Source organism: Cygnus olor, chromosome 1 (genome assembly GCF_009769625.2).
Source record: "Cygnus olor isolate bCygOlo1 chromosome 1, bCygOlo1.pri.v2, whole genome shotgun sequence".
Taxonomy (NCBI): Eukaryota; Metazoa; Chordata; class Aves; order Anseriformes; family Anatidae; genus Cygnus; species Cygnus olor.
The window spans coordinates 41,684,489-41,702,551 of NC_049169.1; the positions used below are offsets into that span (position 1 = coordinate 41,684,489).

Sequence of the window (18,063 nt, forward strand, 5' to 3'; positions counted from 1 at the left end):
AGACAAGCATATTTTAATGCTGACAAAAGCAGTATATTGTTATATAGCAATTTTCATGTTTGTAGATTTCTCTATAACATTTTGTGAAATCAATTGCCCCTAGATAAAATATTTGCATTTAGAAATTAGAAGGCAATTCAGGTACTTCTTTATTATCCTTTTTTCATTTCTGGAACTAATATCTTTTTCACTGTGAGAAAAGGTATATACTTAAACATAAAGTCTTCTTTCCATCGTGTTATATTATTTAAAAACAAAATTTAGATCTGGAGAACTTAGTTCAGACATTATATTGAATTGCTTTATAAGAAAAATACTATTCCATTTAATATGATTTTTTTCAGAAGATTGTGAAACTGTGATTTTTTTCACAGATTTTTAATTCTATACTAGCCTCTGAATCTCACAGAGATGCAAAAAGGGTATATTTCAAGCAGAAAGAAACAAAATGTTTCTATTTATAAATCACTTTACTGGGTAGGTGCTGTTGTGTTCCGTTTATTAGCTTCTTTATTATCTTAAATTATTTTTTTTTTATTTATAACAGAAATTGCAGGGCTCAAGGTCCATTTGCAAATCTGCTTTTAGCTTCTTGCACAGGGAGTAGCAATGATATGGAAGAAATAGTTCATCATCCTTACCTTTCAGGGAGAAAAATATCATTTGACTGTGAGCTAGGTCTATGACTGTAGTATCCTGTTCAGGTGGAGCTGTGTCTTGAAACCTGTGGCACTGTAAACTGGGCAGAGGATTCTATGTCTCCGGTTTAATTCACCAGGATGTTTGCTGCCATGGCAGCCAGCAGCTTTCGCTGCAGTAGCAGAGAAGAGTCATATATCTGGGAATGCAGGTTGAATACTAAAATGCAAGGAGGCTTGTGCAGAGCTTTGCTTCAGTGGTTAATTTTGGCTCTTTATTGAGCTCTGACGTGGAGGCTGTACTTGCAATTCTGTGTCAGCCCATCTAAAGTGAAGAGCCGTGCGCCGGGATCAGTCATGATCTGGTGAGAGGGGGGAAAAACACCCGAGAGAACTCGTGCCTACTTTGGATTTCAGACCTCAGCAGCTGTAGACAGAGATGCAGGCCCACCGCTCTGATGAGACCGGTGATTGGATGGAGAGGGGAAAACACAGTTGGCTTTTGGGATTACTTCTGTGCTGGAGCAGAGTGTTTGATCAACTCTCTTCTGCTTGAGAGAAATCCAAGTGAAAATGACTGTAAGTACTGCAGATTAATGTGACAGGGGAGAAGTGGCTTAGCAGAGACAGCAGCGTAATTTTAAAGAAAATGACTGTGTCTGTCTCGTCATTTACACTACATACACCGTATGTTTGAGCTGTGCTTTTCATTACGAGTGCAAGGATGTTCTTCCTGGGATGTGCAGCGTACAGTACCAGAAGGGTCACCTCCAGACCTTGCTGAAGAGCTGAACTGCTGCCTGTCTCAGAAATATGAAATCTGACTGAGGTGAAGCCACAGCCAGAAAGATGCAGCGATCTGCTGAACTGTCAGTGTTTAAAGGCAAGGAGGTTAGAAGAGGGTGTGTTCGTCTTCAGAAGCAGAAGTCTCTAACCAATCTCACGCTCACCAGTGAAGGGGAGAAGAGGCGATACTCATATAGGGAGAACTGGTTTGGAAACGCCTCGAAGTCCAGCCAGAGTTACCATCAGCGGGAGGCAGAAGCTGGGAACAAAAGCTCACTTTCCAAGGCACTCTCACGCTCGGTGCACTCTCTCTGCCACTCTGGTCTCACCACACCCCAAGCGTTCCAGGTGCTACCACCAGCTGGAAACACCACGTCCAGGAGGTCGGGAGATTGGCGTACAGATGAAGGCTTCGGGACTGATAATGAGGAGAGGGGGAAATCAGACGATGAAAATGCAACCTGCACATCCCATTTCCCCAGCAGGAACTGGGCAGAGGAGGAGGAGGAAGGCTGCTTGCGTGAAGGGACTGCACATCTGGATGAAGATGTCATAATAACAATGCTGGGGGACCTAGAACAGGTCCTTTATACTGATATTTTAGGTAAGTTAACTTTGACTTGAAATCAGAAAGGGAAGGAGGAGACCAAAGTATGTGCACATATTTGCATGGAGCAGATTTTTGATCTTGACAGTGATTTCATGAGACAGAACTGGGTTTGTTTGCTGTAGTATGCAAAAATAGGGTCTAGCCATTTCTTCCTAGCTTGCTTACTCTTACCTCTGAACACTGTATGAAATTAAGATGAATGCATAAATCACTTTTGATGAGTGCATGGACGGTAACTGTGTGTGAATAACTGAGTGAGTTTTCTTAAGCTGTTTGAAAAAATAAGATGAAACACTTAGGTGCTATTAGTTCACTGTAAAATAATTTAATTTTCGTGACACTCATCCTCACGAATTTTAAACTGTAATCTCAAATTCAAGGTTTGGTTTAGATAGAAAATATCTTGGCCTACCTACAAACTGTCCATTATTGCTTTCCCTTTCCCTCAGCTGATAATTTCATCTATATATGTGGAATTGTTAGTGCCATGGTTTCACAGTTTAGCTATATCAGTACATGCCAGTGATCATTTGAAGTCCACTGTCATAGGTGCTTCAAAAGGCTTCTGTGTTACTGGCTTTACTTTTCATCTCTCAGTCCTTTCTAAGAGTGCTCAAAGTGTTCATTTCCAAAGCTTTGTTCTTCAGCCAGTCAAACGGTTGAAGTGTCTGCTTGCTTTTCCAAGGTTATATAGCACATGTCTAGCCTGGAGGTTCTTTTCTGGTGGATGTGTTAGCCCTGAGAGTGTTTAAATTCAGGATAAATTTTTTGCTCTATATGTAATTTAAAAAGCTATCATCTCCAAATAACAAAGAAACAAGTATTCTCTTTTTATGCCTACCTTTAGACTATATTAGGCTACAGTTGTATGCTAGAAGGGGTTTCTTCTAGAGATTACTGTTAGCAAAGGCAGCTGAACTCTCCACCTTCTGCTCCTCTTCAGCTGTGTGTCACAGAACAAATCCCTGTTCTCTCGTGAGCCTCAGTTTCCCCACATGCAGACTAAAACTGGTACTCTTCTATGTGAGTGGAGTTAATGTCTAAGAGCAAACAATTCTCTGGGGAGCTGGTTATTGTTTGTAAATCCTTCTGTGAACATCACAAAATTAATGGAATTATTTGGGCTGTTATTACATGCATGCAAGTATTGAAATGATCATGACCGTTATTCTTAAATGTGCAATTATGGGTAAGCTTCAGAATTTTGAATGTAAAAGTTTAACCTAGGTGATTAGTTATTTCTCTAAGATGTTTATTTTTGATTTCCTGTGTATGTACCTCACACAACAGGAAAAAAAAATGTTCTCTGGAAATTTACTGAGAGAACCTGTAAAGTTTCACTGCTTATAAGAAAGAATTTGGGGACAATATTTTGGAATGTTTATGTCTAACACAAATGATGAAGCTACAGGTGATTGAGAAGATTATATGTCGTGGGATCAGTAAAATATTTACATCAGACTTTCTTGTAAGAGGAATGGAATTCTGAAAGAAAGTTTCATGGTGCCCTAGTTTTAGTCTTTCTTATCCCATCCTCTCTATGCATGAAATAGAATGAATTTTCTTCAATATGCAAAACAGAGTCATTTGAGATAACAAGTCGTTTCTGATATGTGAGGGCATGCAAATAAGGGTAGACTGTATGATGGTAGTGCTTTTTGCTATAAGAGGGTGTTAGGGAGAGTCTGGGTTCCCTTTGAACCCATACAATGAGCCTCAATCCTGCTGCAATAAGCACCATAGTGTCTCTTCTGGCAGACAAGATGTGTCTGGCTTTCAGAATAATGTGTGTATTCACCATCCCTTTGGTCCTATTGAAAAAGGCTTGATGTATGTGGGGAGCCACAGTGCTGTCCTGAAAATCTAGGTAACATCAGGTGCAAGTCAGGTCTGAGGGTCTTGTACTCAGTGCAGAAAATTTCTCAAGCATCACGTTCTATTGTTTATACTTTCTGACATTTGTAAGTGGTACGGCATAACCCCATCAATATAGCCTTAAGAGAAGAAGGGAAAGTAAAACGAACAGTTATTTTTAAAACACTTAAGAGTTACAGTAATGAGGATTTTGTACGTAATACTATATAGTATATCAAGATCATAAAATTCCAGTTGTATTTTTTTAGAAAAAAAAAATGTAGTGGTGTGGTTTTGAAATTACCCCTTGTGTCACTGAGAGATCAAGAGATTAGACCTCAAAATTTCCACCTTTCCAGGACAGAAGAGTGCTACTTTTTATGGTGTTATTTGTCTAAAGATTAAATATGCTTCTCTGTGAAAACATATTTTGGCAGTTTGCCATATATATGTACCTATTTATTATTATTATTATTGGTATTGCAATTATACCTTAAGGCTTTGTTATGCTAGTTATTGTGCAATATATATTAAAAAAGACAGTTGCTATCATTTTTGCTGCAAGAATTTGCATACAACATACAACATACAACAAAGGACAACTGGCAAAAATAAACATGAAAGGAAAAGGCAAAGTCACTGCACATATGGATTATATTTAGTTCCTCAAATAAATATGGAGGCAAATGATTGTTTTACCTTAATTCTGCCTGCTTAAAATGCTGAAACTTGTCTTTAAACAGAATATTGTTTTCTACCTTGTATGCAAGCTACTGTTTCACCTCGGGTTTGAGGAAGGGAGGGTTAATAGGTCTTGGGTGTCCCCGATAGGTGTTGTGGCAGGAAGATAATGTGCTCCTGAAAGTGAATTTGAGTGCATTTGATGGAGGGGGTAATGCCATGGCAGTGAGGAACTGAGCACACCATAGGCAACTGCCTGGAGGTAGTCGTGGACAGTCTGCCTTGGAACTGTCTGAGTTATCAACAGCAGGCTCAATCTAACAGGATTTAATGGTTTCCAGCACAGGCTTGGTGCAGGGCTTCTGCCAAATGGGAGTTTCCAGGATGGTGCAGAAACTTCTGCAAATAGTATATGGGAACCATATACCATGCATGTATGGCAAGGTGCTTGGCTGAGCACACAACTATCTTGAAACATGGGAGCAATAGTGGTAATTTCAATCTGAGTGTGAACATTTGCCTCCTTCAAGGTATTACATGTAAAAATGCATACAGATATTTTATGGAGCAAAAGTTTGTGGATGGGCATGCTGTCAGGGTGTGGCTTGACAAGATAGAGAATTTGGCAGCAGGGTTGGGCCTGTATCACCATTTATCTCTACCCACACTCTCAGTTCCATTGCTGCCAACCCAGAGCTTTATGGACTGTTGGACCATGAAACCACAGGAGTATTGATTCAGAGCAATAAAACAAACAGGCTAACAGCATTTCCTGAAGGACTGCTGGCTGCAGCAAAGAGGACAGAAGGCGTAGACAGTGGTGGGGAAAACCTCAGAATGGCATTGCTGCCAAAGCTAGCTTGACATTGAACCACCACTGCAGAGTATGTTGACTAGTACCATGCATCCTTGGCCTATCAGGGAAGACAGAAAGTGTATATGGAATCTATATGGAATAACTTGTTTCCATGTACTGCCAAGAGCTGAGATTTTCCTTAAGTACCTGCACAGTGATCAGGCAATCACAAGGCTGGGCTGCAGGGGAAGGTACAGTAGCAATTCAGTTTGTCAAAGAGCTCAAAGGCCTCAAAATTCAAAATTGAAAAAGCTGAAGTGAACCATTGTTCAAATACCATTTGCTTCTGCAGGTTCTTCTTTATATTTGAAATAAATATCACTGTCTATATTAAACCTCCTTATTGTAAACCTATGTTAAACCAATGCTTGTGTTTCTGCTACAACTTAACCGTAGTATGTTTAACCCATGCCCTCAAACAGAGATTGCATTTAGATACTTTGTTTTATCAGAATTTGTTTCTGTAGGACCTTTGGACTTTTTTTTTTTTTTTTTTTTAACATTTCTAGTATACCTTGACTATTCCCCAGTTCTCTTGTCCCGTGATATCCCCTATCTGTCATTTGTGTGGTACACGATGCTTTTCCTCAGAGACATCACCTTAGTTGAATTTATAGTTATTTAAATATACACAAAAACATGGAAGGAAGAAGGATTGCAACAGAATAAAAAATACAGTAACTTGAAGATGTATATCTTCATTTGTGTTTTACATTTTACAAAAGTGAAATACTATAGTGCTACATGGTATTTTGCCTTTGCTTGAAATTCTGATCTTGATTTTTGTATGATGTTGAGTTTAACTTCACAAGACTATCTCATGATAGATGTGTTCAAAGATTAAACAGTTTCTCAATGTTGTGAAAATTTCAAAAATAATTTAGAAGCTTGCTCTGGATGGAATGCTGGAATACAGAGCTAAATATTGCAGATATGTTTAGTGATTGCACAACATCATTATTGATGATAACTTTTGAGAATTAGCAGTAAGATTAGCAAGGTGAGGTATGACATTAAATGTTTCATTGATGGAGTTGAAAAGAAATTTACACATCATGTTGAGCATTGTACACATAGCTATAATAATAATGTAATTCTTGCTAGCCTTCTTTCATGCAACATGTATGGGACACAGCCAGAAACAGAACACTAACCTTGAATAAATCAGTTACTTTGTCACAACTTTTGTTTTGAAATTCTGTAATTCTACAAAAGAAGACTGAATTAGTATTCCTTGATACATGAATATGATAGAAAAGATGCATTTCTTTATCTTCATGTATGACTTCAAAATCTTTATATATGTATGCTTCTTTGAAGCTTATTATTTTCTAACATGAAATATATTTTTTTTATTTATTTATTGTGATTGCATGAAATATACGTGATTCAGGATGTCTCAGGTGAAGTTTTGTGGGCTCTGCTTTTCAGAAAACCAGACTAAATTGTCACAGTGGATTCCCAAAGGAAGCTAAATTCCATAATTGTATAAATGATGCACATGTTTGGAGTGTTCTGACTTTTATCTCAAGTAAAACATACGAAGAATAATCTGCTAGTTCAGTTCAGGAAAGATGCTTTATTAAGTGCCCAACTTAGAGTACTCTGAAATAGCCTGGATGTTAAGTGCATACTGAAGAGCTGTTGTAACAGTCATCCCAGTTCTTTCCAGACACAGATTTACTGTGGCTTTGTTTTTTACCAAGACATGTGAAATGTCAAGGAGGAAAAAGGGTTTGTGTAATGTATCAAGTGGTCTGGGGCTGCATTGTGCCGTGATTACAGTGGATAAAGATCCCAACACTGTAAATCTGAGTTTCATTAACAGATTTGGGCCCTATCAGGGATTCATTGCTAGGACTCTCTTCAGTATAGTTTTTTACATACCACATTCTGTTTATAGGTGGATATGTGTTTTATTACTGAAAGGTGTTTTTATTTTTTTTAAATGTTAAAGGGACAGAGGTATTTAGAGTCATATGTGTGTATTCTCAGCTGTGAACACATGCGTGCACTGTATTCAACTTTATATGTTTGTATGCACTGAGATTTATGCTGCTTTTGTTGGTTTCTTCCAGGGGAAGACCCTGAAACAAGAAGAATGAGAACTGTAAAGAATATAGCAGACCTGAGACAGAATTTGGAAGAAACTATGTCCAGCCTTAGAGGGACCCAGATAAGCCACAGGTATATTGCTTTTGTGTAGACTGCTAAAAATGTGGTCTATAGAAGAGCATTATTACTTGCTGTATGAATTACAAACTTGTAAGGGAAAATTAACACCACCCATAATGTTTTCTAGAGTCCCTCTACCACTTAAAAATGACTTTAATATACTTTTTTTTTTTTTTTGTCAAAGTGTCTTATACAATCATTCACAAAAATACTTGTTGCTTCCTATACATCTCCTTAAAACCTATAAAATTTATTTTAGGTTCTTTTATAAGTGAAGGTTGTTATATACCCGAACATGTGCTCATACAGACAGACAGACACACACAATTTTCCAGCCTTTGCTTTCCCTTCTTTCTCAGGAAGAGAGAAAGCACAGTTCGCTGACTTCTCCATTTTGCTTTGGCAGCACATTGGAGACAACTTTTGACAGCACTGTGACAACTGAGGTGAATGGGAGAAGCATACCAAGCTTGACAAGCCGGTCCACCCCAGTGACTTGGAGGTTAGGGCAGGCCAGCCCTCGGCTGCAGGCAGGAGATGCCCCATCCTTGGGTGCTGGTTATCCTCGCAGCAGCGCAAGTCGCTTCATACACACAGACCCTTCTCGATTCATGTACACCACCCCGCTTCGCCGAGCAGCAGTTTCTCGCCTTGGAAATATCTCTCAGATCGACATGAGTGAGAAAGGAGGTAGTGATTTGGACATGTCCTCTGAAGTTGACGCTGGTGGCTACATGAGTGATGGGGACATTCTTGGGAAAAGTCTTAGAACTGATGACATCAATAGTGGGTAAGCAGCACTTTCTTCCATTTGAAAATATGTGTCATTGGCAAGTTCATTAGGATTTTCCTGAAAAATTCTGGCACACTTGGAAGTTGCATTATGGATGCCACATAGAAATATACATATTAAAAATAATAAAATTAACCCCCTAAATGGCCAATGATGTTCTCACCTGCCTTCAAATTCGTCTTCTCCTTTCACATCAATATGACTTTTTGATGAACTTTAATAAGAGCACAGGTACTTCATTTAGGAATTTCTTAATTATCTGGTAAATCATCATTTTGCTGTGATTGGTCTGAGATGGGTCACCTGTCAGTATTTTTATGTTTTATTTGAGATGGTAGATATGGTATTGGATGCAGCTAATGAAAAGCAGTTGGGGACAGGCCTGACTTTCACTGTTACTGCTTTAGATATTGTCTAGTATATTCTGTGTTCTAAACAGCTACCTCAGTTTTTCAACTGTGCGTATCATCTAGCTGGCAGAATGTCTTTTGATACAAGAATAGATCAGTTACTGTCCTAGCTTACCAGGAGGAAGAGTAACAATTATTTTCATTTTTGTTTGCTTACTGGTTGCCTTTGACATACTGTATTCCCGGTGATAGTGAGAGGGAGTACTTTTTTCACGTGGCAGTTGAGTTTCCTCTGTAAAATAAACTTTTGTTGTTGTTGTTGTTTTTAAATTATTTATATTTGTTGATGGTTAAGTTTCTGATTGATTTGTATATATATCTAGTATAGGCCCTTTATGTTGAGATAACAGAAAAAAAGTTTCAAATTACTATTTAACAATTCTTGTATCGATCATATTAACATGATTATTTACTTCCACGTGAATTAAAAGTTTTAAAGCATCATTAAAAAAAAAAAAAAGCCATATTACCAGTTTACCCGTACTTATATTACTGTTCAGTGCTGCCAAAAACATTATTTTAGTGGAAATCTTGTTGTCATCTCAAGGCTCCTGGGTGTCTGAGGTAACATTGGTTTGAACAGAAGTCCCACCGAGCCCATGGCTATGTCACACTGCACTGCTTGGCTCTGTACATGTTTAGGACTCCTGCTGTCAATCTAATCTTTTATTTTGAAGTATAGCTGTGATTAAAGAATGGTGGTTAATGAATTATAATGCATTCCTAAAAACAAATCTAAGTTTGTGATCCAGCCTCTGTCTAGAGTATTGTATCACCTCAAGCAGCATCCAAAGACAGATCTGTAGAAAGTCCATAACTATAAAGAAAGCAAATACCTCTGTCTTCTTGGTGCACTGTCTCAATGGTCTGGAAATGAAGGAGTGCTGATAAGCTTATCATGTACTGCAACTGTTCAGCATAGCCTTAGTAGCTGTCAAATAGGATGCCATATTCATGTGTGCTAGAAAACAGTGAAATGAAGAAAACAAGGAGCAAGGAGCAAGAGGTCAGAATCACTTGACTACAATGCAGAAACAGAGAAAAGTAATATTGAAAATGTAATACTTTAATGTCTGAAGACCTTTAATCATAAAGAAAATATAAATTCTGTCGTTAATGGTTGCATGAGTTTATTAAAAAAAAAAAAAAAGGAAAGAAAGAAAAAGGGGGGGGGGAATCCTTTGCAGTGCCTGATGAATTGTATTAATTAGCTTATCACTTTAGAGAATGAATATAGTCATTGTGCTGTGTGACTTCTCTTTGCATCAGTAATAAGGATGACAGGATGACTCAATAGACAGTAAGTTACAATGTGCTCAGTTAACATTTTTAGGTGTGGTAAATGTTAAAAACAAGTTAATAAGGTCTGAAAATTCAGGATTCATTGAGGCATGTAAAGTCTTATCTCCTTTATTCCTCTTCCATTTTCAGTTTAATTACTTTAAGTACCTGGGGACAGGAATGCAGCAGTAATTAGAAATTAGTGTGAGGAATGCCTGTTGCACTTGCTAAGTCTCTCCATTCAGGCCTTATTTATACAGGATAAAATCTGTATAGACTGGATTGCATTCAAACCACAGCCAAGTTTAATATACAATTTAAGAGCCTTGGAATCTACTGCATAATTCACTCCTGCTAAATAATCTCTCAAAAGGTATAAATTTTGTCTTTACTAAAAGAATAAATCTAGTGTGCAAGCTTGATATATATATTTTTTTTAACCCTTGAAGACAAATATGAAGTTATCGTCTACAGACTCCAGATTTCACAGTTTCAGAAATCCCTTTTTGAACTGCAGGCCAGATCTTACTAGCAGATAAAATACCTTAGAGTTTAGTTAAAAATAAACAAATCAACCCTTTGTGTTTTAATGCATGTGAGATTACCTTCATCCAGATTGCCATCCAGGACACAATGTTGTCCCAAGCTGTTGCTGTCTCACAGAGCTTGCCTACCACATCTTTGCACTCCAGATCTGGACCAGTTCACTCGTCCCACATTGTGAGGATGGTGACGGGTGCTCCTGAACTGCTGTATTAGTCCTGCAGTCTCTTGGACAGAGAGATCAGCTGATTTCAATTAAATCATCTCCAGAAGGAACTGCAGGGCGAGGGCCAACACAACATCTGGAGCACCAATAATGCTTGTGTGCCTTGGCTTGTGCTTCAGATTCTGTGTGGAATTACTAAAGTTAAGTGTTTGTCTACTTGGACACACATTTTGGATGAAAGATGGATTTGAAGGGCATCATTTCATGGTTCTAGGAGAACTTATGTTAAAGATTGTTTGAGTTGGGAATGAACTCCAGTAGATCATTTTCACCATCCTTCCAGCAATGGGGCCGTGCTTATTTCACTAAGCCTGTAAATTTGCTTTTTTTTGCAAATAAAAAGTAGGCTTGCTGGGGTATGCCAACATTTTTCAGTTATCAAAAAAGAGCAAGAGATCAGGAAAACAAAACAAAACAAACAACAACAACAACAACAAAAAACACTAAAACAGGAACCTATGAGGAAAGACAGTTTAATGCAAGGTTCTTTAAGAAAATAATGGAGAGATCTTGAGAGTGGGACAGGCTCATGGTACTGCTCAGTTATAAGCACCAATTTAAACAGCTCACAGAGCTAACTAAACTGTAGGTAGACATTCCATAAATTATTGCTTCTGCTTGAAATTCAGCATCTTTTAATGGTTCTCTAGTGAGTAAGCAGCACTCTTCTCCCTGTTCAATTCATTAGTCATTTACTGTAATGTGAAGTGGTAAGAATCAAGAAAGGGGAACACAGGTAGAAACAGATTCTTAAATACCATTGTAAGGGCTTCAGGAGCATCTCTCTTTATATATAAGCAGTTATATCCCAGCAGGGACTATGGATTTAGGTTCTCAATTTCTATTCCCATTTAGATGGATGGTTTTATATGTTTGTTTGTGTTCTGTTAGAGTTATGCTTTTTGCATCTAGTCCTGTTCTTTGACAAGACTGCAGCACTTACAATGTACTTAAAATGTATGAAGATAACTTGAAGACTTCAGTCCTCGAATGTAAATAAATTTGTTTTGGCAAATAATAAATATATTTTAGCAAAGCAGGTTTCCATGCAAGCATTCACAGAAAAAGGCAAATGATCCCAGAAAATGAGCATATACCTGATCTCCCTGCACTGGGTACATAAGCTGAGAATATGTAATATAAGTCTACCATCCAACAGGGCAGCCCTTACCTTAAACACTTGAATTCCACAGTCCATTAACTTTAGAGTGAAACACGTTTGGCAGATGGCTGCATTTCCCACTGATTGACCACACATTTATTTTCAGGTACATGACAGATGGAGGACTCAACCTATATACAAGAAGTCTGAACCGAATACCAGACCTAGCTGCTTCTCGAGATGTCATTCAGAGAGGGGTTCATGACGTGACTGTGGATGCAGACAGGTAACGGTGCTTTGCCTAGTAAAAAGCTATCTGAGCTTTCCAGATATTTTTCATCCTTCATACCTGCTAATATATCACTGTTCTGTTCATAAGGAATAGCAAGAGAAAGCACTTCAAAGTGCTTCAAAGACTGCTAGATTTGTGACCACTGAATATGCCAAATAGCACAATGGGCAGGGAAAAAGCAAATTTATCACAAAGAAAGGGGGATTAGAGGAAGAATTTATTATTGAATATGTGAGAGAAAATATTGAGGAGCTGAGACCTTGCCTGCAATCTTGACTGTCTAAAACAGGACATGATTTTTATGGGTTGCCTTGTCAGTTGATGATCATAGGGACAATACACACAGTCCCTAGGCAGCAGAGAGCCTGATAAAGTGGGTCAGAACGTATGTTTGGGATTGGTTGGAACAATAGCCCTGTTTTCTGCCTGTTTTGCTCATGAGCAGTGGGAAGCGATAAGTGGGGTTTATATTCCACTGTTTACGCAGTGTGAAAAGAGACAACACTATCATGCCCTCATACATGTATATGTAGGTGGGAGCATAAAAATATACTCGCATTTCTGCAGATTAGACAAGGGTTTTCTGTTTCTTTTCCTTGAGCTGGAAGTAGATTCAGATTTGGTGGCTTGTGTCCATCTCTGAGGAATACAAATCCATAGCCCTACTTTTGCAGAATTTAGAGCTGTCAGCTCTGAGGTTTTGGTCAGACCATCACAGAGATAAGCAGCAGCTGTGAAATTTGGCAGTCTTCAGTTTTAGGGGTTTGATTTCAGTCCCATCTTTTTAAAATCAATGTGTTTAATGAGGAAAGGGCAAAAGGTTTGTGGAGCAGCTTTGGTTTAACAAACCCAGCAAATTATTTGAAGAAGTTCTGGGGTAATAATCTAGGTATGATATTACTTTCACTTCTCTAAGTTTTCCAGTGAGAAAGGTGAAAACGTATCTGTGATATGAGATATAGTCATCATTAATCAAACAGTGCATGCAGTGCATTGGGACATAGAAGGTAATTTTCATCTAGAGATTCCAATTACTTAAAAAAAAAGGGGGGGGGGGCGGGATAGCTTAGCTGACTTATTAGAATTTGTTAACCTGCAGAAAAAGTCAATTTTATATAGTTTGGGTTGGTTATTTGGATTGTAAGTAATGACATGATGCAAAGACCAGAGAAAGTGTTAGTAGGCGTTTAAGAAAATAGTTTGGATGGAAGTCAGGCAGTAACAGAAGGAGAAAAAGAGAAATGAGATGTGGGCAGGAGGGACTTTTGTGGAGCTCTGTATGTGAGAACAAGAACCTTCAGCTTAAAGGGGGAGAGATGGTGGAAAATTTGGAGGTTGGGGATCGTATAATTAAAGACAGAGAATGTTGTTAATATAGTTTTTTTGTTTGTTTGTTTCTGTATGTCTTTTGTTCACCTGAAATGTGAATTTGTTAGAGCTCTTTCCACCTTGCAATATTCACACACATATTTCAAACTACACACATTTTTTCTGGAAAAAAGGAAGTCCAAATTTAGAGATTTTAGAATTTTCTTCATGTTCCTCAGACCCTGAGTGCCACTCAAAACCTTTGTGTTTGCTTTGCTTTGATGTGTTATTTAGTAACATGTATTAATTTGTTCTATAGTGTGCAGGTACTTACATGTTTTGCATGTGAAGCTACATATAGTCTATCATTTCTAAATTAATGAGCTTGTCCAGCATCTCCCAGTACATAAATCTGTTTTGGTTTGTTTATACAGCTTTGTCAGATTGGCTAAAAATGTTATGCCAAAAACTACTGTGTTTCTGTCTTTCATCTCTGAGTCTATCACTTGCTACGTTTTGAAGCAGGGACTTCAAATTTGTCAGGGAATTATTTTGGGTCTTTAGTGAAAAGTTGGCCAATGTTATGCAAGACACAAGGCTTTTACAAAATTGAAATTCATTCATATTCATTAACTATTTATTTGATCTCAACAACTAAAATCTACATATATTCTATCTTCACTGTACGTTCTCGTACTGCTCTTGACATTAGCAAACTGCATGAACGAGCCTCAGCATCATTTCTGAGCTTAAAGCCTATTATAGATGTGAAGTGGGATTTACCTTGTAATGACTGTTTTCCCTTATACAAAGAATGAAAGCCTGTGCTTTTCTGGACCTCTGAACTGTGTGCCATGGAACATACTGTGCTATCATGTAATTAAAAACTTTATCATAATGCACAGGCATGAGAGATTTAAATTATGGATTAGACAATTCTAGCATTTTCTGACCTTTCAGTGCTTGATTTTTGCAACCTTAATGGTGCTTGACACTTTTTGTGTGTGTGTGTATAAGTGTGTGCTATTCCTTGAAGCAGCAAGAAGGTGTTTAGGAAGTGGGAAAAACTCAAGTATTTTTATGAGTTCTGATGACAGCGAAACGCATGTTTGCCAAAATGGATCACAAAAAAAAAATGTTCTAGGTCACTTAAGAGAAGGAAATTGTTTATCCTGATCTTCACCAAAATGTGTCAAATTTATGATATGATATCAGGTGTCAAAAAAAGCAGCGCAGAGATTGCTGAGATTCTTGGTTTGCTTGTCAGGAGATGTTTTGATCCTTCACAACAGTGTGGGTACCTGAGATTTCATCTTATCTCATGTATCATTTTACATATTAGTTTTTTACTCAAAGAAAAAAAAATAGGAATTGTCAGGGTTTCAAGGTATTCCTTGCTATTGGCATGATGAACTTCTGTGGAAGAGCATTATTCTCATTTCTGCCAGCCCTGTAGATATGTCAAGGACATATGCATTTTCTCTGTAGTATCATTATTATAAGTCATTTTCATAATTGGCATGATTTTCCCTGGCCTTTCTGTTGTAAAGGATTCTGCTGGCATCTCTGTGCAGGGATAAAATAAATTATAAGCCTCAAATATCTGATTTACATTAACAGGTACCCAGGGAGAGAAGCTGTCTGTCCATCAATAGAGCCAGCAACTTTTGCTGACAGCAGCTTCATGTTCTTCATGAAAATTAAACTTAGGTTTTCTCTGACAACCTAAATTACAGCTCCTGCTTACATTTTACAACTTTTTTGTTTTTGTGAGCTGGAGGTACAGTACTCTTAAGATGGGTGGGCTGATGATACCTCTAAGAGTAATGCCATTTCTGGAAAATATAGATTTTCAGTGTGATTCTCATTGCATGGATAAATCAGGGATAATTCATTAAAATTAAGGGCATGGTACTAGTGTAAAAAGACAGTCAGGTCCCCAGCTTCATTCCACCCAATTAATCTCTGATGGCGCCTGCCTTTCTGCTTATTTGCTGAATGTCAGAAAGTGAAGTGTTCAAGTATCTCTTTATGGAAACGTAGCCTGAAAGAGCTCATCTAAATAATAGTATTAAATTGCCCTTTGAACAACTTCATAAAAAGTTAAATACGTGAATGCAATGTAAGCTAAGGCTTGAGTGTTGCTTGCATACTGCTCTGGAAAGCATATTGCTATAGAAAGGAATGCAGCATAGTTGCTTGTTCTGAGGAAAGAATTGTAATGGTTCAGTGAAAGGATGAAGGGACACTGGCAGCATCAGATGTCAATGGCTGTATTGTTCTTTTGATATATATATTTTTTAATTTGGACACTTTTTGTCTATAAATGCCTGTTCCTTGTGAGTTACCTTGCTTCAGATACCAAAAGAAATTAGTTATAGAGCAAGATGCATTGTTTTCAGCAGAGATGTGGTTGGGCAAATTCTCAGTGGCGTGATATTACTTTTCATTTACTGTTCTGTCTTCCTGCTCTACACTCTAGAATTTGCCCTCCAGGACTCTTAGAGGGAGTATTTGAGGAACATTCTTAGAGTTCAAAACCTTTTTCAAAGTAAGATGAGCCAAAAGAGATTAAACATAAGCACACAGAATGAATTATGTTCTTGGAAAGAGGAAGGTTTATTGAAAAGTAAGTTGCAATCAGTCCAAACCACCCTGTGCTGTCCATAAAAACTGTTAAGCAAGTCTAATGAAGCCCTTTTGAGAAGGTAATATAGATCCACTAAGTTCAACCAGGTTGTCCTTCCATACCCTATACCTGTCAAATTTAACACACTGTATCAAAAGTCAGTTTCCTTCTCTTTCACAACAGTAAACGTAAGTTGTGCAATCACTTTCCCTTCACACCTCTTGACTGCACCACACCATTCTTTTCACCTTTTTTTTTTTGGACAAAGCCCAAAGCTGTACAGGTATTTGTGCTGCTTAGTATGCTTTTATTGCTTTTATTACCCACTTCAGCTACTTTGCTCTTGCATCGAATCTGAGCTCCATTTGTATGGTTTCAGAGTTCTTGTGCACAGGGAGTCTTTAAAATGCTTCTACCATCTGTCACATGTGCAGAAGATTTGGCAGTTATCTCAGATTCACTCAGGCTGGCCTGTTTGTTCTCAGCCAAACCATAATCACCATAATACATTATTAATTATAATAAAATAATTCCAGATTTTGCCTGTAATTTATTAACTAACTTCCTGCATGAATGACTATACATCTTCTTCTGGTGTTTATCTGAGTAGATGAACCTTGAGCTGGAATATGGTCCTTCTGGAAAAGGAACATTGAGGTATTGAACTGAGAGCCCTGTTTCATCATAGTGTCAGAAATGGCTGAGAGAGATCATGAAGAGTAACTTAAAATCATAATAGAATAAGATGCCTATTGTTATACTGGAAAGTTTTGGCAGTACAGTGGAATTGCTGGTGGTATTTGGAATTGGACCCTTTGGGATAATGTTCAGTGGACCAGCATACTTTGTTTTACTTTCCTCTCCTGTTACTTTTGTGTAATGCCATGTGTTTCAGCACTGTAATAACAATTTGCTATGCCATGTGTCCCTGCAGTTTGGTGTTGATGTGATCACTGTTTTGCTATGTTGCAACCATTACCTGTTCATTTTACTGCTTCCAGAATTTACTATAGATAAAGGACTATCTGTAGTCCTTATGTTTATACACGGTCACTACTGTGTGCACACATTCAGCCCTCTATCTCCCAACATTTCAGCTATATCCAGCTCTGGGAATAAGTGTCGATGGCAATTATACAAATATTTGTCCTGTAGGTATGACATAATAAATAACAGGACATAAAATCAATATATACAATGCTCGTCCTCTATGACCTTCTTGGTCAAAATGGAGTTTTGCTATAAATCAGTTTTGCTGTGGGAGGCTTCCTATACCTTTGCTGCACCTGCCTTCAGCACAAAGCATGCCTGGGATTGCTGTTCTGGGGTTCAAACTAAAAAAGTCATTATAAAGCTTATAATTATCTTGGTTCATCCAGTTGTGTGATCTGCTATAATTCTCCTGGCTGTGATTTTACAGTATTAGTAGATTCTTAGGACAGTGAAATAATTATAAATGTCTATACCTCACTGTTTTTGCAATTATTACTCAAATATCTCAAGAAAGCATAATTAAAGAATGTCTCTTGTGGAGCAATTTAAATTCAAAACTCTGTTTTTACTATTGTTGCTCTCTTCTATACTTTTAATCTACCATAATTTCTTTTCACAGCTGTTACTGTTAACATTTCCCACCATTTACTTTTATTATTCTCAAATGATCCTGCATTTTTGTAATCTCTGGTGTAAATCCTTCCTCATTTTGGCATCTGTTAGACTATCAAGAAAAGTTTCTAGTGAGAAGTGTCTATTTCAATGTGTGTCTGATTTTCTTATGTTTCTGCAAACTAAGGATGCTAAATTTAACTACCTAAAGCATACATATGTGTGTATCCATGCATGTGGAGTAGAATAATTATGTCAAAAGGAGCGCTCCTGG

The 18,063-nt window shown here is 37.7% G+C and overlaps 1 protein-coding gene across 1 annotated transcript in view; it reads left to right on the forward strand.

The window, feature by feature from the left end:
* NAV3 (neuron navigator 3) overlaps positions 1-18,063 on the forward strand; it is a 273,005-nt gene that overhangs the window by 154,655 nt on the left and 100,287 nt on the right. The window contains 3 exon segments of the mRNA XM_040553881.1: positions 7,504-7,612; positions 8,007-8,390; positions 12,122-12,241. Coding sequence (XP_040409815.1) covers positions 7,504-7,612; positions 8,007-8,390; positions 12,122-12,241 — 613 coding nt within the window.